The sequence below is a fragment of the Gymnogyps californianus genome, chromosome 3, assembly GCF_018139145.2.
Source record: "Gymnogyps californianus isolate 813 chromosome 3, ASM1813914v2, whole genome shotgun sequence".
Lineage (NCBI taxonomy): Eukaryota > Metazoa > Chordata > Aves > Accipitriformes > Cathartidae > Gymnogyps > Gymnogyps californianus.
In genome coordinates, this window is record NC_059473.1 from 69226462 (window position 1) to 69251000 (window position 24539).

At 41.8% G+C, this 24539-nt stretch overlaps 1 protein-coding gene across 3 annotated transcripts in view; it reads right to left on the reverse strand.

Moving 5' to 3' along the window:
* The window catches only part of TPD52L1 (TPD52 like 1), a 62277-nt gene extending 55712 nt beyond the window's left edge, over positions 1–6565 (reverse strand). For 2 of the 3 annotated variants that reach the window (XM_050894717.1, XM_050894718.1), the window contains exon 1: positions 6513–6565. In XM_050894717.1, the coding sequence (XP_050750674.1) occupies positions 6513–6531 (19 nt within the window). In that variant the 5' untranslated portion in view covers positions 6532–6565. Of the gene's footprint in view, positions 1–6041; positions 6076–6512 lie in introns of those variants that run through there. The other variant, XM_050894719.1, reaches the window with a different exon arrangement.
* Positions 6566–24539: the final 17974 nt, after the last annotated feature.

A 24539-nucleotide genomic window follows, 5' to 3' on the forward strand; every position in this document is an offset into this window, starting at 1 on the left:
CGGTGTAAGACCTTTTTCATCACGGTAAGATGGTACTTCAGGCAGTATCACTTCATGCATGTCGCATGCTTGCATTTGTTCAGATAAGAACATTTGCAGAAAGATCCTCACTGCTGACATTCTACTTCTTTTTACAAAGTGAAAGAGAGAGGGAATGAGAGACAGCACAAGAGAAAGAAAAGGAGATTTAGTGCTAAAGTGCAATACAAACACTTGCTAAATGACTGTGTCTTTTACAGTTATCCACCTGCAACACTTAACCATGCCACGGATGCAGAAGTGTAATGATGATAGCCTAGTTAGCTATTATAATATGATTTTGATCCAGGGATCTCAGAGATGGCTAAGCAGCATTACCTCTGTCCTAGAGAAACAAACAAATCAACTAACGCCCAAGGTTTTGGAGAAGGTCAGTGTGACATCTGATATTAGAATCCAGATTTGTCAGTCTCCTTTCACCATTTCTCGTACAGGACAGGTTTAGAGAATGCAGCAGCCAAAATGCCCAGTTTAGAGAGCAGCGATAAGACTACAGCAGACTACATTTCTAAAATTTGGCATTGCAACTGTGCATTTCTATGACGTACAAATAAAAGCAGATAAAACTAGCCTGCCCAGACCCCAAGAGGTATTTTCTGATTAGTAAGACAGATCTAATTTTACCCTTAAAGACTTTCTGAAACAAAGGCTGACTACAGCCTTTCTAAACCAAATTCTAGGATTATGCTAAAACAAGCTAGTAAACAATATCTAAATTTCTAAATACGGCCACATAGAACATACTTCAACCCCTCTGCAATCTTCTGCCAAGCTTGTGCCACATCCTTGACCTTCAAGCAGCACATGGCCTAAGCAAAGCACCTCAAAGGTTCCACACATTTCTGTACTGTACTGCATAAGTCAGCGAGGCACATCAGAACAGCATCAGCAGACTCATCATTCCACTAGTGCACTGGAGAACACCGACAGAGCACACTCAAACTATACTTGTGCTGCCTCACAGTAGGACTCACACTAGCAGTCTTGTGAAAATAAGAAGATACAGGAGAAAAAATAGAGCAAGAATTTAAAAACATGTTTTAGGGTTTGATGTGTTTGTTTTTGCATGTTCTGCATTTTATATCTTCATGGTTGTAAAACTGGCAAAGTTACAATGCTTCATAAGACAGGCCCTAGATTTTAAAGGAGGTATCTCTTTTATATCTCTTTTCCAAATCCCACCATATTCTATTCTCAGTTCTCATGTGTAGCATGAAACTACTCAAATCTTCTCAGCCTCAGCAAACTGAATTTCATCCTGTGACAAGTGTCATAAAGCTGAAAGCAGTACAGGTTCAAAAGGGTAAAACAGAAGCACTGCATTTGATTTCAGACATTTATTTGCTTAAAATCTGATATACCAAATAACTCATTTCATGCATATATTTTCCCTCCTTTTAGTATAAAAAGGATGAAAGAGCAATTATCTCGAGCTCTGTGCACTCTTGTTAAATATTTAAGAATCCTATTATAAATTACAACCCTACCATTTTCACTTGACCTCATCTTCATGTGATCTTATTGACACGGCAGCTAAGACTTCCATCGTGCAGTCAAATATGCAGGTTATCACTGGCTGGTTCAACTACCCCAATATCCTCCTGACCCTCTGCAAACTCCTCTCTCCTGCTTTCCATAGCGGGGCAATGGTGAGCTCCAGAGGGCAGTAAAGAGACAGCACAAACCCCTGGTTAACTCGAGTGAATCTTGAAGCCTCAGAAGCATGTATGGCCAAGCACTTTCCTTGCAAAGATAGGTGGGGAATGTAAATGCACTTCTCACAATGGAAGGAACTAGCATCTGCTGCTGGGCCAGAAAACTGAGGTTCCCCTTGCCTCATCCTTCCCATTTTCTCACATGTATCAACACTGACCAACCTGTGTGCTGATGGATTTACCCAACTAGAGGGATTTTCTTCTCATAGAACAATTACACTAAATCAGCCCCAAGCCACTAGTTTTACTCTGCCCTTAGGGGAAAGGAGAACACAGAACAAAACAGTCAGTGCTCCTGGTAAAGCCACCACCTCAAACATGAGGCTAGGGAAGATGCTGCCCTCTCCAGCAAGACTGTGCTTTGGTGCGACGGCCACAGCACTGCTGCTGCAATGAAGTAACATCTCCGTGTGTTCCTTATCCCCACCTTCCCACTGTGAGACTGACTCTCTATCCAGATTCATCTGTATTAGTAACCACATGAGTAGCTAGTGAGGAGAAAGAGGGAGAGAGAATGCTGACCAAGCTGCTAATGCCCTGTTTTGGCAAGTCTTGTACACCATATCACAAGTAACACAAGACCTCCTCACCACTGCCTCCCACCATGGGAGACCTCAGACCATCCGACTGTGAGATGACAGGTGCCACTGTGGCAGGGAGAGGGCCGCTGGGCTAATGCTGTGACTTCTAATGATTTTCTTCTGATCAGAAGTTCCAGCCAAACGGCACGTGCCCAGGTGCTGCCTCTCTGCTCTGTAACCTCACATGTCAAATGCAACTGGCCTGCGGATCACAGATGGAGCATGTCAGCTGCACACAGCAGAGGAAAGCAGTGCAGTGCTGCAGGCCTACGAGACACAGGCCTCAAGGAGTCGTCGTCTAACATCTGAACTAACTACAGCTCTCACCACAATACTTTACAGGCGTATGCACAGCCACAGCAAGCTATTATGGCTACAGTGCACAACTACCAGAGGATGCAGAAGATCTGTCAGGAACAGCTGTAAGAAGAATTGCTAGGACAGGGAGATGCCTCAAAAACCCTTTCAGAGGCTAGAAGTGCAAGAAGCTGGCTGAGCTACCTGCATAGGTAAAATGGCAAAGAGCAGAACCAAAGAGCACACCAAAGCTTTATCAGGGTAAGAATCAAGACAAGGATACGACAGAGAAAGGAGGAGGTACGATTATAGCTGGATAGAAGAAAAAGGGAGAATTACTGCAAAAGGAGAGGGATGTATTAAGAGCAAAGCTCCAGTGTTAAAAGTCACATGGGATTCTCAGGTGAGAGACAGATGAAGACATCCATGGTACTGTCATTATTAGAGGACTGTCACAGTTTTAAACTAGAAAGCAGGACTACGCAGGATAGTCAGTTAATCCGGACCTGGAGTAGAATGAGTATGATTAGAGGCAAATACACAGTTCTGATTTTCCTGTCTTTCAGAGAGAAACATTGTTCTTCAGACTTCCAAACTTTTCACTTTAAAAATGACTGACAGCCAGAGGAAGGAAAACAAATATGCTCTTACAGAATTTTTAGTATCTAGCATAAGTATAGCTGGTGTGTTCCTGGGATCAGCTAGCTCTGGGACCATTAAGAGGAAAAAGTGACCAAAGATAAAAGCACCCAGAGGCTTAAAGATACAATTTCTGTAAAGTACAATTTATGATTTTTATTACACATATGAATTTGTTTACATGGAACATATGGTTATTTCTTTAGAAAATAATTTTAACATTAATTACTATTACTCTCTGGTAGACTGTCTCATCTAGTTAGCACGAATGCTGCAAGACATGTTCAATATACTTAAGTATAATAGCAATTCTGTTTCAGTCCATGAATTCTCTTTACTGCTTTAAGATAAATATCAGAGCATTTAACTTTCACAGTCTTTGGGGCATGGACAGGTGTTATGTTGTGCCTTGAACAACACAGAAACTCCTGATGTTACCTGTGACCTCTATGCAGTACCTTGATACAGTTACATGTAATAATACTTTTTTTTGTCCACAGTTGCATTAAGATTTGTAAGGTCGATTCATGCTGCTATGTAAAAATGCTGACAAAAATTATTTTTCTGCTCTGAAGAAATCTACATTTTATATTTGCATGTGTGTACTTCTTGAACATGAAATTGATCTACTCAGGCAAAGCCTCCCTTCAGGACAATATAAAATGGCACAAACAACACTATGATGTAGAAAAGTCCTTTTGAAGAAAATCTTTAAAGTGTTAAATATGAGAAATTCGACAGTGCTTTCAAATTTACAGCTTTTACTTTGTCTTTTCAATTGGAATGCAACCCCCCCAGCAGAGCACACTGCAATAAACCATTCAGGATTCATTTCTCTGTGGGCATCTAAAGGTTCCTTAGAGGCAATTCATAAACTTATTAAAATGTACACACATTTCTCCTGCTGCTTAAGCAGATACTTGAAGTGGGTTTTTTTCCAAGCAAATTGCTACTGTTTTGTTAGTAACCTCCTACAACTATGCTCTGCAAATTGCATAGTGGGATTGAAAAATTCAGATTTCTGGCCAGTGCTTAGATGTACTTAATTGAATTCAACTGCATTAGACACATACAGGTTAAATTCTTTTTGCCAGCAAGGCTCCATAACTGCAGTAGCATGCACTGAATTAAATCTAGAAGGAAAGAGGGACGTTTTGGAACAAAGGTGTACTGGCATGCAAACACCTACCACAAAAATCTTAGCTTGTACTGCTAGTGTATCAAAGAAAGATTTTTTTAAAGTAATGGGAGACTGTTCTGAGAAACTGTAGAAATAAAACACACAAGTGAGAAATAGAAGAAAAAAGTAACTTAAGAATTGAGTATAGCCTTGAAAAGTCCCATGTTTGTCTTTCTGTCAACTAAGTTTAAGATTACCAAAAAAAAAAAAAAAAAAGCTCCTGAGCTCCTGCATTGCATGCAGAAAAATGAAGGGCTAAGAATCCCTAATTAGATAAAATTAAGCAATACAAAATGCATTTATATTCACTCACTAGCCAATAGATATTCATCCAGAAGAAGAATTTATTAAAGACCTGTGGCAGTAACAGAGTTGCTGACCAAAACATACATTAGCAAAACACATTTATTGGCTTGAATTTTTAACACGTACTAAGAACATATTTACTCATCTTACTAGTTAGAGAAGGTAAAAGGTTACATGCACATATACCGCTATCTGGCTAATTAGAATCAGATACTGTTTTCCATCAGTTCTACAAAACAATAAATGATCAAATCCTTTAGCATATGAAGTTACTGTTTAAAGAGCAGGAGCTCCCACCATAGTATCTGTACAGATGTATTCGGAAAATTAGTTTAAATAACAGTCTCATGCTATAATCTTAATACTGACTTTTAAAAACCCCAGGAACGGAGCCACAGATCTATTTATTTTGCCAATCAGCTTCAGCCATGTATCCATTAGGACAGCACATACGCTACACTTTTGCTGGAAAGGCTTTCTCCTTCACAAGCATCATGAACTCAAATTTCCCACTATTCCTTTATGTACAACTGCGTTTGCAATCAACGTTTGCCTCTTTTAAGTGTATTTGTTTAAGACAGTTTTTAACTATTCTGGAAGGCTACTCTGTCAGTTAATTTCAATGAGCACGTCTCCCCCTTACTTCATCTCCCTATTTTATAGAGGATGTAAAATGGTTTCTAAACATTCTGCTTTCGCAGAAATATTTGTTCCATCTGCTTAGTACTGTTGACTTACGAACATGTGTGGCGAAGTCATAAGGTTCTTCAGAAAATAGAAGCAAGACCATAAAGGTGAGCAAGATCTGTGCATGCTAAATACCTTAGGCTGACCCAAACATCATTTAAACCTTGCATGAAAAGTTTTTTCTGTTCTTTGGAGGCCAATTAACTTTACCCAGAGAGAGATACGAATAGCTAACTTAATCATAACTGTTGCAATAGACAAAGAAAATATTCACTTTAAATTAACGAAAGCCGTGCTTGCAAAACTGCAGAAAAGCTTTAGCACATCCAATTTTAAGCTGATCTCAGCGGAGAGCTCTGCTGGAAGTCCACCCGTAGGGTCCCCGCTGCTGGAGGCGCCCCCCTCGCACGCCGGCAGCCTCCCAAGCCGAGGGCTGGGATTTCGGCACGGACCGGCACCGTCCTCTGCCTTCCCTCCGAGAGGCAGAGGCTGCCGTTTCACCGGAGGATTGCCCGAGGCGGTCAGCCACGCCTCTGCCGGGCAGGACACCGCACACAAAACTGCTTCAAACAACCTACAAGACCCCCAGGCCCTTACCGAGATTAACTTAACGCAAAGTTGTCATCCGGCTACTTGACCGTGAAACGTGTAAAGCCAGCAAAAGGACAAAACGGACGTCACCATCCCAACCATGCAGTACAATACGGAAAGCCAAAGGCAGCCCGGGTCGGGAGGGAGGACAGGGCGCACGGCGAGGACGCTCCCGCGGGCCGGGCCGGGCCACGCCGCGCTCCCCGGCGGCGCCCGGGACCGCGACCGCCAGCGGGGTGCCGGGGAGCCTCTCACGGGTACCTCAAACCGCGCTCCTCTCACCGGCCCCCTCGCCGGAGGGGCGGGCGGCGCCCCGGGCCGCGGCTCGCCCTCACGCTCTCCCCGCCGCGGGGCACCTCCTCCCGCCGTCCCCGCGGGGGGCCCGGCCCTTCCCGAGCCGGGAGCCGCAGCCCCCGGCGGCGGACGGGACGGGAACCCCCGCGCCACCCCGGAGAGCTCTGTCCCGATGAGACTCACCCTGTGCCTGCGGCTCCATGGCGCGGGGGGCTCTGCCGGCCGCCGCCCCGCGCGGAGCCACGGCTCTTGCGGCGCTGACAGCCGGCGCCAGGCTGCCGCTGCCGCTCCCCTCCCCCGCGCCGCGGGAGCCGGGCGGGCGGGCGGCGCCACCTGCCGGCCAGGCGCGGGCAGCGCCGGCGCCGCTCACCTGGGGCCGCCCCGACCCCGGCCCCCCTCGCCTCAGCGGCGGGGCCAGCCCTGGTGAGGGCCAGGTCGGGGGGGGCGGGCGGTGGGAGCCCCGCGGTAATCACCCCTGCGTGGGGGGGATGCCCGCGACGAAGAGCCCTTCGCGGGGCAGAGAGCCGCCCGACCTGTTGCGCTTTCGCCCCCGGGGAGACGGGCCTCTCCCGGCGGCAGAGCCTTGTAGTGCCCACAAGCCCCGTTGGGTAAGGCCGCATCTGCTGTAGTTGCACGTAAGAGCACCATGGCTGCCAGGGAGGTGTTAGAAAGGGGAGCTCCTCTTAGTGCCCTTCCCCTGCCCGCTGGCTGACGGTACGGTCTGCTGCTTCTTTTAGTATGAAAATCTAAAATATTGGACTCGGAGGCAAGAGTACAAGCAAAGCTTCCAGCTTAAGGGTCGAAAGTCGCAAAGGTAGGACATGTTCCCTCCCCACAGAAGACCGCAGTGTCCCGAGGACCACCCTCGCGGCGGCGACCCTCTCCCGCAGCCCGGTGGTGCCTCGGCCCCCGGCCTGGGCCGACCCCTCGGCTCTGAAGCTGGCCCTGGCCAGGACCCGGTTTCCTCGGCTGCACGGTTGTTCTTCGCCATCTCCCCGGCGCCGCGCCTCAGGCCACGGCTGTCCCCCGCAGAGGGAAGGCACCTGGGCCTCCTCCCCAGGGGAAGCAGGGAGCCCCAGGGCGCCGGCGGCAGCAAGCAAACAACAGGCGTACCTCGTGTAACAGCAGCACGGTGAAGTAGCCGGGTGCCTGAAGTGAACGAGTATTTGGCTTACTTGAGCACCTGTGGGCTTCAAGTAGTACCTCCTGTGGTAGAAGCATGGGAATACATTCAAAGCAATACTGACAGTGCCTATGCTGACGTGTATTTAGCAGTTTGGGTAAAAATGAATTTTTTTCCATTACATAGGTCTGTATCCTACTATTCACTGGAAGCTGGGGTGACGATACATAGTTCACAGTGCAGTGTGGATTTAATCTAGATTTTGCTCATGCCAACATAACTTCCACACTTCGTTACCAGTCCATGTTAACTTCACTTCTGGAAGGGTCCAGAATACTTGTCTTAGCAACGCTGCATTCACCATGGCTAATTATCCATGTATTTGTCAGTCAGACACCGTATCTAATTTGTGTATATGATACTACTGAATGCCTTCCAGGACACACTGAGGACGCATAGCTTCTCAAGGCCTGTAATATTAAAAATAACAAAGCAAGAGAGTAAAGGCAGATGAAGGAAGTATTGGACATTTGTTTGTGAAGTTATACAAACAGGTAATTCTTTAGTTGAAGAAAAACAAATCCAAAAGAAAATGATTATGCAGTGAGGTGAAAGAAAAAAGAACATTTATAGGTAGAAAATAAGTTCTTAAAATATTGTAGAACATAGCAAAGTGTCAAATCTACTTATTTCTCAACTTTGCTTTTCTAACAAATCAGAAATTTAACACCAAGGCAGCTTTAATTTGTGTACATCTAGTGATGTTTTGCTTTAATATGCACACGCTGGTGGTTTTGAATTTGAATTACTGTAAAACATGAATTATTATTTTTTCTAGCCAAGCCTGTCTTCATTGTGATTTGACATCTCCTTGGGCTGGAATTTACCACTTACAAAAGCAGAACAGAGGTTGTCAGAAGAATGAATACCTGTACTCATATCATTTCAAATAAAGAGACATCCTACCATGACAAGATTTGAGCTCAGAAATGCTATCAACTTCTGCACGAAAAAACCCAAACCCAAGTCCAGCCACAAATGCATGAAACAGCTGAGAAATTTATCTCAGCATGTGAAAATAGCAGTACAATTAGAACATATACTTTTCTGCAAATACAGGCAGAGGTTTTTAAAGCAGCCTAACTAGTTTCTATGAAGCATAATGAAAACTGAGCACCCAATTTACTTACACGGCTATAACAATATTAACAACACTGTTTATGTAAAGCATAATTAAAAATCTTACAGAGGCATATGCTGTTCAAACAACAGAAAATTTGGCCAAATTTTTAGATGCTGTATTTGATTTATTCTTTACATTCATATATATTACTTATTTTTCCACACCAGAAATGCACTCTTCTGTAAAGAATATCCAAGCAGTGTTTTACTTAACAAGTATTGGCAAGCAACAAAACTAGTTCTACGTTTAAGAGATCCATAAATATCTTCAGGGGAACAAACCTATAATCTTTATGAGATCCATAGTAACATGTTCATCTCATGGCATGTTACGCAGGAAAAGAAATCAGTCATTTACAAGTTAATATTCTCCTGTAACATACAGTTAGAAAACCAGCATTTTAAAGGTAAATCTGATTAGAAAATTAATATCCCATTGAAATGATGTCATTTAATTGTAAAGTAGCTGATTCATTTTCTACCTACAGTACAGCAGGACCCATTTTCATATTGTTCCACATATATCACTGATTTGGTGAGATTCCTCATCAAATTTGCCTTGTGAGAGATTTTGTTCCACTTTTCTGTCTGAAGAGATTGACATAATTCAGACTTTGTTTTCTGTCTTGGAAGGTCTCGATCAAGTTGTAGCAGCTTAGTTGTTGCCTGAGAAAGGTCATTGTCTCTCCCATCATGCTGAAATTAAAAAGACAGTTGTTTTTTGTTTGGTTTTTTAAGAGGTCAGACAGAATAAAACAAAAGCCAAATTATTCAATTTTTGAAATACTTATGTGTTACTGTACACTTCAGATTACACCATTTTCACAATACAACAGTAAAAGGCATCAAATAAATTTATTATGTTTATGGCATTACACTGACTGTTTTTTGTCCTCCAACACAAAAGCAACACCATTCAATCTAGTGTCCGACTTCGGTGGATCTCTCTGTGCTTGTAGGGAGTAACTGCATGCATTTTGCAGACTGAGATTAAGGCAGGATTCTGCATGATGCTGAGTATCCTAACCTCTTACTAAATTTCCATGGAAAATAATGAGGAAAAACTGTGCTGAATAATTCACATAAGCGCAAACAGTCTAAGAACTGTGAAATACCAACGGAAATTGTTGGTCCTTCAGGCTGAATGATTGTTTAGTAGGATAAACTGCACCATATGCATACATGCATTTCGTAAGAAAAATGGCAGGCCTCAGTAAGCACAACGTTCTAGTTGTGATAAAAAGTTAGATCCCCCAGCAATGGGCAGGTTAAAACTTTCTAGTAATACGCCATGGATGGAAAGGCCAAGGATATGCTGTGTTTCTTTTGTTTCATTAAAAGGTTGGAAAACCACACTGTCATGTGTTCATACCAGACATTACAATTTATTTCCTTCCATTCAGAAGTCCTTGAGTTCTTTGCTAAATGCTCTATGCTAAATGTTCAATTCTTGGCATATTGTGGGTTCCAATTTTTGAATGAAATATTGAAAATTAAAATAGAATACGCTCAATATTATTTCAGAGTTTTTCCCTTAGCCTTTAGTAAATTCTTTTGATTTTCATCTCTTATTCCATGTATACTTAATATTTAGGGCAATCTTGCAATTTAAAACTACAAAGTGTGAAACGTCAGTGTTACTATAGCATACATCAGTGAGAAGATGTTAGTTGCATTTTAAGTTTTATAGATAGAGACTTCAGTTTAGTCTGCAGTTTCATACAGTGGGGTTCTGGCTCTATGGGTCAAAAGGTACTAGAACAATAAAAAACAATATAAAAAATACCACTAAGCTAAATTATACAATTATATTATTAGAGAACAATATTGCACTCACTCGACCTTACCTTTTAACAGTAAGCAATACTTTTAACTCCATTTTCCACCGGCACTTGAGTAAGAGGAAATGTGTGACTCTCTGCCTAAAGCATCCCAAAAACTCATGAAGGAAGTCTGTAGAGGGAATATATTGAGTAAAAGTGCGAGAATTTCACCCACTTCAAAGAAAGTTGAATTTATTGCTTTTATTGAAAGTTGCATGTATTTTCTTCTAAGGGTCCCTACTCTTATCACATAGGTTAGATAAAGGAAAAGATGTTACCTTGTTTTGTAAATTAGATATAAGATCCATCAACAAAGTTTTAACGCTCTCTGCAGTTCCGTATTATCCATGTCCGCATTGTCCAACATAGCTTTCAGTTCATCTGTTCAACTGCACTTCGTTGCAATGTTTAAGTCAAGACGTTTGCTTCCTTTCTCCAAAATATCAACCTGTTATTGTACAAGAGATAAAGTAACAGATTTACCTCCATCATTTGCCATCTACTACATACACACATATCTCCATACAAGCTCCTTTAATACTTTCCAATTTGTCCTGGCTTTGGCTGGGACAGAGTTAACTCTCTTCTTAGTAGCTGGTACAGTGCTGTGTTTTGGATTTAGTGTGAGAATGATGTTGATAACACTCTGATGTTTTAGTTGTTGCTAAGTAGCGCTTATCCTAAGCCAAGGACTTTTCAGTTTCCCATGCTCTGCCAGCAAGCAGGTGTGCAAGAAGCTGGGAGGGAGCAGAGCCGGGGCAGCTGACCCGAACTAGCCAAAGGGGTATTCCATACCATAGAACGTCATGCCCAGTATATAAACAGGGGGGAGTTGGCCAGGCGGTGCGGATCACGGCTCGGGAACTAACTGGGCATCGGTCAGCGGGTGGTGAGCAATTGCATTGTGCATCACTGGGTTTTTTTTCCTTCCCCCCACCTTCCTTTTTTGTTATATTCCTTTTCATTACTATTATTATTATTATATTTCATTATTATTATTGCTAGTATTATATTTTACTTTAGTTATTAAACTGTTCTTATCTCAACCCACGAGTTTTACTTTTTTTTTCCCTTTCCTCCTCCTCACCCCACTGGGAGGGGCGAGGGGGAAGCGGCTGCGTGGTGCTTAGTTGCTGGCTGGGGTTAAACCACGACACAATTCTATATTGGAATTGATAAATGTTGCTATGAGGGAAGGCATATTACCTGCCAAGTGAGCTTTGGGAACACCGGGATGTTACCATTGGTGATGTCTATACCGTCACTAGGATATCCAATATCAGAAATGCTTGGAAGCACAGAATGTTCCTAGGTGTTTCTGTCTTCCTCCTCCACAGGGGTCTCAGATGTAGCCTGAAGGTTGTAAAAGATTTTTTTCTCTCATATGTTCTGAAGATATGTGAACCCAAGACAGTTGTACTGGGTCAGATGGAAGATCCACTTAGCACAATATTTATTTAAACCTGTGCTTTTTCCCTTACACTTCCCAGCCTCCAACCACTTCTAATTCAGGGACATGAATCTCCATGGATTTCTCTTCCATGAATATATTTGGCCTCCACGGACCTACAAATTTTAGAGCCCTCTAAGGGACATCCTTTGGCAGGGAGCTCCACAGATTAATAACCTCGTACTTGAGGTTCTAATTTCTTTTGAAGCTGGTTCCCACTACCTTCACTTGAACTGAAAAGTCCAATATATTTTTACTGACCATGGAAAAGAAATACTCTATCTGATATTCTTCAATACATAGGAGTAGAAGACCACTATGAACCTGATTTCATTGAAGAGTTTGGTGTTGAAAGACCTTGATAGGGATCTAATTGGACTTAACCGCCCCCTAAAACCACTCCTGTTAGAAAAGAATCAGACTTCTCATCTTTGGGAAAACAGTGACAGTGGTTTTGGAAAGCCAACTTAGTCTCAAATAACCTTTTCCATGATTTCTTGGAAGTTCTGCTGCAAAACCTCTTGGTATCTCTTGATCTCATGCTGAACATAATCTTCATGACCCTTCACTGGGAGGAGCTGACTAATGCTGGAAGAGTGAGATGAGTAATTGCCTTCCTTGAGTGCCCTTTCCTGAAATATGTTATAAAGCACAACTACTTTAAAAGAAATGAAAACACAATTAGAGAGGGTCAGCATCTTCCACTTACAGCTGAAAGAAAACATATTTCACAGTCTCACAGGCTGTTCAAAGCGGCAATGGGACTGAGTTTCTGTAAATATCTGTTTGGTGTGAACCTTCTTACAGAAAAATACCAGAAGAGATATAGCTGATCAGAATGTGCTTCATTTATGAATGTCATTTTAAATTGGTAAGTATAGATGAACAACTAGCTGCCTTAAACACACTTTAGTTACTCTATCACTAAAAAAATGAAGCTAAAACTCAGAGCCAGAAAAAAAGAGTAAGGAACTTAGCCAATGAAAGTCAGTCAGTTATCTTTTGTCCCATACTTTTAAATTCTTATAATTTGCTTGTTGCAAATGTCCAAAGGCACTAAAATAACCTGCCTCTAAAACCACATGGCAAATTAAAAGAAAAATAGCATTTTTTTTAATCCAGTACCTAGAAATATTTGGTTCTGCAGCTGCTACCTGCTCAGTTATCTTAAAATTCTGTTTGTAATGAAACTTTACTCTTGCAATATTCTTAGACTGTGCCTTTGGTTATACATTTCTCTTTCCAACAGAGTTCTAGTTTTCTATATAACTGGTAAATCTTCAAAAGATGAGATATTCATGAGGTATTACTGAAATCTTGAATAGCTGAGTACAGGTCTTTTCTATATGTTTAACAATGGCAGGTACCAAATATAAAACAAAAACATTTTCCATTTTGGGGGCAAAAAACAGAGAAGAGGAAACCGTAACTGTGGTTCTTTGAGATACTGTGTCTGGATGTCATATGCTGAAGAGACACATGCTTTTGTCAGAGAAGCCTGAAAACTTTGAAAGAGCCGGACTTTTGGGGCCATACACACACAGGGTAAATTCATGTGCAACACCGGTGAGGGGAATAACATCATCCTTCCATTTCTTTGCTAGCTTGTGGTCTCAAATTAAGGATGACTTTGAAAGAGACTTGCTGGAAAATGAATTGCAGGATCTCTACACACTTAAAGTCTTTCTTCAGTTTATATTTGTCTAGCCAGTCCTTCAATTCAATTGTTTAACTATATATCAAGAAATATTTCCTTCTTCCAAAACACGGAGCTATTGGAACTACAGGCACAGTAAGTAACATTTCACTTCAGCCTGCTTTAGATGACAGACCAACAGGGCTTTTTCATACGGAGCACAGGACTGTGAAGGCTTAGTTGCTGCTTACCACCAAGGCATACTGGCTCACTGTGAAGAGAATGAGTCCAAGACAAAATAGATGAGGCCGGAAATGTAGAGAGTTAAAATCCACCATTTGACAGAATTGTGGTACAGGGTGGCCAAATGACCCTCAGAGTGCATGCACAGCCCAGCCATCGTGGCTCTGCAAATATTCTGATCTGCCTAACAAAAAAATAAATAACTTCCCCAAACTTGGGGTCTTCCCCCACTCTATTGTCAGGTGATTTCCCATCCCACCTCAGCATCTCAAAATGAAATATATTTAAAATGCCTCTTTTGAAAGATGTGTTCATTTTAGAAATGGGAAAATGCAGCTCAGGGAGATCGAGTAACGTCATCAAGGCCAAAGTGAAAGGCTGCGCAAAGCCAGCTCGTAACATTAATCACTGGTCAAACCTTCCTGTTATTTTCAGGGATGGGTCGGTGTCATGGGCAAAACAGTCTCGACTCAGGGAATTTCAGTTAATTTAATGTATTGCCAATTAACATAAACTTTTCATTACTGATTTGGGTATTGAGGAGAAAATTCCTATGAAGATAACTAGACAAACACTTAGGGAAACACATTTCCTCCCCTTTCCCCAGACTCAACTTCAGTCCAACACCACACATTACACTCAGTCTCCTTGGTGAAGCAACGAGTGGTGCAGGAGGCTGGGGTCAATGCATAATGTTTTCTTTCTGCGACTCCTTGCTTCTTGGTCTTTTCCTTCACTGCTTCTTGCTTCTTACTTGTTTCCTCCGCTCCACTGTGGGTTCCTCCAGGGGCCACAGTCCCTTGGAAGTGTGTCCACTCTGGCATGAGTCACCCACAGCTGCAGTCTCTCAGGGGTGTCCCTGCCCCAGCATGGGTCACCCATGGTTGCAGTCCCTTAGAGCTGTATCTCCTCCAGCATGGAGTGTCTCCTCCCAGGAGTGCATCTCCAGTGGTGGCTCCAACAATGTTCCCTTCCACAACTCCCCTCCTGTGCCTCCTGCCCCTAATGACTACCACCCTTTTTTACATGCCATTGAGCAGAGTCACCATGTGCTCCTCTGACTGTTTGATATTCTGGCATGTGGTGAGGGTGTTTACGTCAGTGCCAACCCACCACAGTAACTAAGTGCTAATTCATAGAATCATAGAACCATAGGACAGCCCAGGTTGGAAGTGACCTCAAAAGATCATCTCGTCCAACCTTTCGTGGGAAAGGGAGCCTAGATGAGATTATCTAGCATCCTGTCCAATTGCATCTTGAAAACCTTCAGTGATGGGGACTCTACCATGTTCCTGGGAGAGGTTGTTCCAGTGATTAATTGTTCTCATTGTAAAAAATTTATTTCCTATATCAAGATGAAACCTCTCCCGAAACCTCTTCCTAAACCTCTCTCCTTTTCCTTCCTCGGTAAACAAGGAAATCATGTGTAGCAGAAGACAGGCCTGGGGCTGAAGACATAGTGGAAATAAGAAGCATTACATTAATTTTCTCACATTGGTGTGTCTACCTTGGGACAATATTTTCCTTTACACGTGTATCTGATTCATAAGATTCTATTAAGAGATCACAATTCAGCAAAACAGAATTTTCTTATTGGTCTAGCAGACGTTCTTAGGGTTTCTTACAGGCTGCGAGGATGCATGAGGTGTACTAGGAACATGCAAAATCACATGGAATGCATTCTAAGTATGTATTTATTTTACCTTCATGTGAGCCATAGTACCTGCAACTGGATGTGATGCCAGGCCTGCAGCAGAAGACAACAATTCTAACCAATAAAAAGGCCTGAAGAGGTTGCTCTTTAGTGATTTAATCTGACTTTGAAATCTTACATTTATGTTTTTATCAGCAGATTTTCATGATTGTTCTAATGGTTCTGAAACTACTTTCCAAATTATCTTAATGGTCTGATGATAAAGTATTCAAATAGCTTCTTTTTTTTCCTACCATGAAATGTTTTTTCTCCAGCTGTAACTAACAGAACATAAGAATGAAGATACAAACCTTGTGTGGTTTTTGAAGTTATGTTTCAATGCTTAGCATTGTATGAAACATGCTCTGTGATGGAATCCTGTGCAGAAAATTATTTTCTTATTATTAATATGAATTAAAAATGTCTGCCTGATTCTTCCACAGCTCAGTTTTCCTTCAAACATCGTGACATTCTCATAACAGGGATCTGTGGAACTGAACTTCATATCGGCTATCTGGCATTGATCACTATGCTCCTAATCTCAGAAGAAATTTAGCAGCTGCTCCCAACTGTAAATGCTGCATAGAGAGTCTGGATCAAGATCTTTATCTGATGCCAACTGACATCTCTATTATAAACAATAAAGTTCTGATTAGCCACTGTGGTAGTCTTTGATAAATATGTAACATGACAGTCAGTGACAGTATTACGACACTGTATTACGACAACGCACAGAGAGGATTTAGAATATTATTGAGAAGTGAAATAAATACTTTTTTCCATTACTCAACAGATTTCTGACCAACCTATTAATGGAAAGTGTCTCTTCCCCTCCCTCGCAAACATTTTCCCAGTTTGTCTGGGATAAAAAGGGATAATGTAAGGTGAACAATGGAGGCTGAGCAAGTGAGAAGGCACATCAGGCAGTTCACCAGAATCCAATAAAATAGAGAGAGAGAATATGAAGGTTGGATCAGACTAGAATTTATAGATGAAGTGATTGCATAGAAGTAAGTGAATTGTAATCTTCATTTGTAATTTTGGGCCAGGAAACTGGGAAGTTTATCATAATATGTTGCTGAAATACTGAGGGGCAACACCAGAACCTTGGAAGACTTTCAGGAAGAAAACCTAGGACTCACAAAAGCTAACTGTCATTTTTGCCAGCAGGTACTAAAGTGCCTACAATTCGTTAGAAAATAGAAACTCAGGAATCTTCCAGGGCTGTGGAAAATTGTATTAAAAATGTTTATACTGATATGAATGGAGAGCGAATGTGAATGCATGAGAGCAAAATACCAGCAGGAGAAGGGCTATTAAAATGGAATGTGTTGCTGACACCTATGGGTGTCAGATCTGAAATGGAGACAATGACTAAATCCTGGTTGGACAAGACAGAGAGATGAATCACAGTCATTTCCTGAAGGGTGTGATAAGACACATCCCAAATCAACATGCTCCTAAGAAGAACCCAGGAAGTGTGGGAGGGGCTCCAAACCTGCTGCCCCTCGTCCCCCATGTCATTGCAAGCAATTGTCATGGTTTAACCCCAGCCAGCAACTAGGCACCATGCAGCCGCTTACCCCTCCCTGCTCCCAGTGGGATAAGGAGGAGGATCGGGAAAAAAAAGTAAAACTTATGGGTTGAGATAAGAGCAGTTTAATAACTAAAGTAAAATAAAATATAATACTAACAATAATAATAATTTAATAATAATAATTGTAATGAAAAGGAATATAACAAAAAAAAGAAAGAAATACAACGCAAGAAAATACAAGTGATGCACAATGCAATTGCTCTCCACCCGCTGACTGATGCCCCAGCAGCGATCCGCCCCTCCTGGCCAACACCTCCCAGTTTATGTACTGGGCATGACGTTCTATGGTATGGAATACCCCTTTGGCTAGTTCAGGTCAGCTGTCCTGGCTGTGCTCCCTCCCAGCTTCTTGCACACCTGCTTGCTGGCAGAGCATGGGAAACTGAAAAGTCCTTAACTTAGGATAAGTGCTACTTAGCAACAACTAAAACATCAGCGTGTTGTCAATAGTATTCTCACACTAAATCCAGAACACAGCACTATACCAGCTACTAAGAAGCGGATTAACTCTATCCCAGCCGAAACCAGGACAGCAATCCTGGACAGGCTGCCTGGACATAGTGCCTTAGTGCCTGAATGCTTGGCAAACTGCTTACACACATCCTGGTGTTTGTGGATATCACAGTGTGAGTGTGACGGACTGAAATCAGTCTATTTTAAAAGCAATTAATCTTTCCTTCCTATGAGGTGTTGTTATGTTGTTGCTACAGCGTTGAGACTTTATTTCCTATAGGGCAATTCTCTTGTCATTATGCTTTTAGGACTTTCTAAAAGATACGTATACCGCAATAAGCAATTCAACATTCATTCATATAATTGTAACTTGTGTAATAAAATACTCTCTTTGTCAAAATAAAGGATCAGCTCTCGTTTTAAAGTACAAAAGAAACCCAGCATTTCTAGGCATGGGTTCATGCCATCCTGACAGAGCTCTAGAGAGGTTCAGATGAACTACAACCACAGGAACTGAGCTGAATCCCTCATGGTATCTTTCTCCACCAGATGGCATACAACTAAACTTAGATGTCTAAATGTAGGAAGGCAATTAAAATGCCTAAACATACATACGTAGAACCATTTTAGGTGTCCTGGAAGACCCAAGATACCCACATGAGCTGGCATGTATGACACAGGATCTGTGGGAGATCTGTGAAGTGGTGTCTTGGGACAGGCAGGATACCCTAGGATATGTAAAATACTACTAGATATTTAACTTTAAGCACTTGAATTATTCTGTATGGAGAGCATTCAGTTACGTACAGACAAACATCCAGCATCACCTGGGAGGTCCTGGGAGCCTGAGATGCCTCGATAGAGCAGAGAGGTGCAGCACAGCCCTGATGTCAAGCCTGTGCTGCCCTGGAGCAGCAACTCCAGGCCAGGTGAGACTCCTTCCAGTACCTGAAGCTTCAGACATCTCAGTCCTGCTCTGTGCAGCTACATGTGAGCTAAACATCTGTAGATCAAGTCACTGTTAAGATGTACTTAATGCCATGTTGTGTTTGGAGAACTGTTGCATATTCACCAAGTCTGCCTGCCATTGTGCATCCACCCCTGCTACCATCACCTCGTTTCTTTTAAAGGGCATTCTTGCCACCTTGTGTAAGCTGTAAGTGTCCTAGTTTGTAAGTCAGGTTGCCACTGGGCTTTTGTTCAGACTAGGAATTAACCTTTTAGCAGTTTCAAAAAGTGGCTTTATACCCCCAAAGCTTTCCACCTCCCCAAGAGCATAATAAATAGCTTTCCTCAGAAGTAGTGGCATAGACATGTCTACTGACACATTGCTACTGCACACATCAGAAATGAAACACTGGACAATCGATTTAACTCATGCAGACAAAAACTTTGTACAAGGACATTGACCCGAGCATAAGGAAACACACAGCGCCCCAGCCTGCACCCTGTAATACTCACAGGTAGCTGCAAGTTCCCCCACAGCTGTGGGCACAGGGAGGTCCCCCCACCAGCCACCCTCTGTGAAACTTAAAAGTGTAATTTCTGATTCACAGGCCCATCAGCTGGTTCTTCTAGTTCACGTGGTCTGTTTTTAGAATCCCTTTGGAGCTCCTCTGTGTTGTCCCTATGCACATGATCTTCGTTGACATGTTGTTTGGCTTTTCCATTTTTACAGATAGCATTGCCTGTGTCCCACAGCACCACGCAAAGCCCAGGGGCTGCCCCAGTAATACTGCAAGCATCAGGTATTTATACCCAGTGATAAGATCCCTCGTGAGCCTCCAGGCTGAACACTCCCAGCCTTCTCAGCCTTTCCTCAAATAACAATCCCTCAGTCATCTTCATGGCCCATTGCTGGACTTGCTCCACTATGTCCATGTTTGCCCAGAACTGGACCCAGCACTCCAGGTGTGGCCTCAGCAGTGCTAAGGAGAGGGGAAGGATCACCCCCCTCAACCTGCTGGCACCACTCTGCCTCATGCAGCCCAGTACACCACTAGTAACTGGCCTCCAGCTGGGCTTCATGCTGCTGATCACAGCTGTCTGAGCCTGGTAGTTCAGCCAGTTTTCAGTCCACCTCTCTGTCCATTGATCTAGTTATGTGCCAATCCTGCTGTACGATAAACTTTCAGTTTTGACAAATACTGCAAAATGATGCTTTATTAAGAAAGTCAACTTGGTGAATCTATATTTTGACAATTAAAATTTTAATGGGTCAAAAACAATCTCTGATACAGGTACAATAATCACGACAGATCCAATGCGGTTTAATTTTAACTCAGTAGAACTGATGCAGTTACTTGTGTCTTCTTAGAATGTTTTCTTTATATCCAAAAAGTAAGACGCTATCTTAAAAGCAAGGATACAATTTATTTTTCACATGTAGCTCAGAAGTGGAATTCTTGACTGGAACTGTTTAGACTCTTTATTGAATTAGAAAGCATTCATCTACGTGTGTATGCACTGGGAAGCTGGTACACAAGCTATTGCTGTGAAGCGTTTCATTCAACCTCTTGAAGGAGTTCTTTCTTTGAAGTGCTCTTGATACTGACGGAAAGCCTAGCACATTTAATTATTGCTGTGTTGCTGGATGTAGTGCCCATTTCTGGGGCTTAAATCCTACATCTCCAGGCTGAAGTGGAAGTGCATCCTGCCACATGACTGAGAGTGTCTGAACCAACCTGAAAACATTCCTGCCTATTTATTATCTGGATCACCAAAACAAAAATGTAATTCTTTAACAAATAACTTTAACCCACAGGAAGAAAATGATTATATATAAAGTCTGTTTTATGTCCTTACCTCTGCATTCATTTAGCTTTATGATGCAAAGATATTAATCACACTTCACTGAAAGATTAGATTTTCTAAGATTTTTCCAACTTATGCAAAATGCTTGAGATGATTGATTCTTCTAAAAAATGGAAAAATTTAAGATTTCTTTAAAAGAGGTTCACAGTAGAAAGGGTGCCTCTGCAGAATCAATTATAGAATCAGCAAACATCAGAATAAAGTTTCATTATTTTTTTCCTCTTTACCACCCCCCCCAAAACCCCAAAGTTATTTTAAAAATTAAGTTATCAAAGCAAATCTACCACTTGTTAATCAAGTTTGCCTGTATATTGATTTACTAAATAAAAAAAGCAGATTGGAAGGCCTCTCCCTGTTTGATGTTGTCAAGCCTGACCTGAAAGAACTAACCACTGAAGGAGAAAAAAAGTATTTTTTCATCCGTGCCTTTCTGCTGAAAAGCCTACAGAGCGCAGTAATTTTCAGTGAATAAGGAAGAACTGACAGCGATCCGTGATGATGAGCAGAGTGCATTCAGAAAACTGGGTGCCCAGTTAGAGTGACTTCAACCTCCCTAAGAACACAAGCGATGACTGAAAATAGAATGGGTCTAGAATTGAGTCCCGTGCCCTCAAAATGCCAACTACCATAAACCAAATCACCTGATACCGCATGTTATCAGCTCTTGCACCATCACTGTTTTTAAAAATATTTCCTCTTCCATTTGCAATTTCAGAACCTCTCTTCTCTTTTTAGAAAGTGGCTGCTCTACAGCTCTTTGCTGTTCTGCATGTTGCTTTAGCTTGGTAATGGTACACATACAGGGAGGGAAAATAACATCAACATGAGGATTCAAATTTTGGTTAACTGACAGCTTACCTGTAAAACATACCACTAATTTGGGATGCCAGTACTCTGGGATAAGAGGTAGCTTGCTTATTGAAAATCTGCTGCACATTCTGATTTCATCTTTTGCTTAATAATGAGTGGTTAGAAACAGAACAAGTCTCTAATGATTCCTCATTTTTCACCTAATTTATAAATACAATTAAATCACAGACTACATATTCCTTTTTGACATGTCTGTGTACTTTTGTGTTTTTCTAAAAGCAAGTTCTACTTGTTAAGCCATGGTTTTATCCATGTGATAAAGTGACATCCCTGCATGCTCCTTTGGTGTCGCAAATTCTAAATTCAGGGAGAGTCAAGATGACACGAGGGTCAAGCTGAAGGATGTGTGATCTATAGAGCAGACTCCTCTCAAAGGCCTGAAATGAAACACTCCATTACTCAGAGTATGCCTACAAAAGCTTTCCGAGGCAGACATGAAAAGCAGTTTGCCTTTCAGTGCAGTCCACCTGTGCTCCAGCTCAGAGGGACACAAGCCAGCTCTACACAGAGCCCCAGCCGGAAAGCTGAGCTGAAGGCGAAGTACGTTGGCTTGGATTCAGTGCTGTGTTAACTTGGGGATACCTGGCTCCCCTTTCAGAGCTGGCTCCGTGTTTGGGTGGAGCTGAGACACCTCTGCCTGCAGAGCACTCTGCTGCCTTTCCCCAGATCATCTTCCCTGCTGACAACAAAGCCTGCAGCAACCCCTCCTCTTCCCTGCTAAGTGCTGCGTTCTGGAGGATGACAGCAGACTGCTGCTATCAATCACCCTCTTACGATGAGTGGCTGAGGTCTATAAGGGAATTACACAAAAGAATTGTTGCAGGCTTTATAAAACTCAGCATATCTCCCTTGTCTCTGTCCCCAGTGTTCTTTGAAACGTGTCTGTCTTTTTTTCTTTCTTCTATGATACTTTAACAGAGGCACCCTTACATATTTTGGTCTTGATTAATCATTAAGGAGTGCCATTTTATTAAGTAAGTACCACATATTTCTCTGCATTTGTATTTGGGATTCTAGCATCTAACCCCAGGACAAACTGAGAGAGGGGTTTTGTGTGCTTCTGCCTACTGCTGGAATCACTGTCCCTTTTCTCTCTGAGCACGTTCTCCTTTCCTGACGCTGGACAAGCTACTGCAGTGAAGTGTATCCAGTACTTAAAGAGATAATTCGGAGGATTTTTTCTGCACGTAACTTCCTAAAATTTGGTGAAGATGTCACAAAAGGCCCTTCAAATTTCCCTGCCCCTTTTTGGAAGTCCAAGAGATACACAAAAAGCGTAACGTTACAAGCTATGGATGCAGGAAGATGCTGAGCATCCTGACTTTCAAGGAGCCTACTGGAGTCTGCAAATGCTCTCCACTTCCCATTATCAGAATCCTAGACTCAGTTAACACTGATTTCAAACAAACAGTAGAGAATTAAGTCTTTATCAATTACTAAAATATTGTGCTTATGTGACTGAAGAGTAGATTTAAAGAAAGGAATTTAAACTGTAACAGTAATAATTTCCTTTTCTGATAAGCTGAATTCCATCTTCTGTATCCACAGCAAAATGGAGAAATATTTTCTGCGTCAGATATTTCTCCTCAGATAAACATGAGGAGTCAATCCAAATAAATGCTTTGAGTTATTCAGTGATATCAGGAAAAATACCTTTGACTGTAACATAAGGATTTTCTGTTCACTGTTATTCAGGTTGGTTTGCTGCTCTTTTAATTCTTGCCTGGCACAAATTATCTCCATTTCCTTCTCAGAGATCAGCTCGTCTGCCTGTCTCTTCTTTCTCTTCAGTTGTGTGATCTCATCCACTAGAGTCTGCTTCTCATTAAAATAAATTTTTAAGTAACGAAAAAGGTTATTTTAATGGGAGCAAGTTTTTTTCTTTTTTTTTCCGTAGAACAAAAAGGTCTTTTTTTATCTCTATTTGATAAGCACACACTGACAAAATTACAAACATTTATGTAACAATCAACCAGGATAATTATAGATCATTTTACCCCACAGGTAGGTCAATTATTTCTTTAATCAAGTTATGCATACATTAAGTGTTATCTGTACCAAGGCTGGTACTAATTGAAATGATGCATGATTACTGCATAATTTAAAATCTCTTCAGATTGCACAATTGGGTTTGGCCTAGCAAAGAACTTTGTTGTTGTTATTCTTTTAGAGCCAAATTAATTGTGCTGCTTTAAATTCTGTATTTCATTTCTACTCATTTCGTCTGCCTACAGTCGTCTCTTTTGCAGACTGCCTTTACCAGCGGCTGTCCTCATTCAAGCCCATTCAATGGCCAGCAAGGAAAAGTTAAGCAGGCCTACTAACAATGCAGGTTACTAGTTCTGCTCCCATTTTATAGAACTAACATTTTTAAGGCATCACAAAGAAAGGAGAATAACAGAAAAGTCTATACCAACTTTTATCTTAAAATGAACATTACTTTCATGTTGATCACCTGTAAATAAACTCAACCTCAGTACTTTAGATTGAAAAATACCAACATTGATTACTATGATATATTCAAGCTGAAACAATGATTGATCCAAGTTAGATTTGCTGGAAACACAAACATTTAAATCCAGTACTTTTCCTGAGAAAACCTCAGGAACTTTTTCAAATAACCTCAGTAAAATGTATTCAAAGATTTCTTTAGGCTCCTTTCTAATATAGAACTATGTAATTGTCCCCTTTTCTATTATCGAGACTGCTATGAATAAGCAGTACACCGTTTTACCACTTGATGGTGCCAAATGTTTTACACACTTAACCAAAGCTAAAACACTTTAAAACCAGGTCACCTTTTGAAGTACGGTTTAAGTTGAAGCTTGACTCGTATTTCATTTTCATAGGAAACATACATTTATCATTTGATATGGATATCTGAAGATTAGGCATTACCATTCCCTTGCTGTAACTCCAGCACTGAAAACTTTTTTAAATGTGTATATCTGCCAGTGATTCATCTGGCCTCCCCCTCTCAGATGCCCACCCTGCAGGTAAGGACAACTAGGCACGTACAGGTCTCCAGCGTGCTCCTTTTGCCCGTACACATCCCTGTCAGTGTGAGTGTCTACCCCACAGTCATCTCCTTTCGAAAATGAGCATCATGTCCTCACCATTTGAAAGACTCTCATTTATATTTGAGTCCAGGATAAAATTAGCTGATCTGAGCGGGTTGACTCAGCAGTGGAATGAGGCTGACTCTTAGCCCTTGGCTTAGCAGCACCATGAGCAGAGTTAGGCGAGAGCAAGCGCAAGATTTTTCATGGGGCTCTTAGCTTAGGTTAGCACAGTGCAATCGGTAGGATTGATTTGATATGGGACAG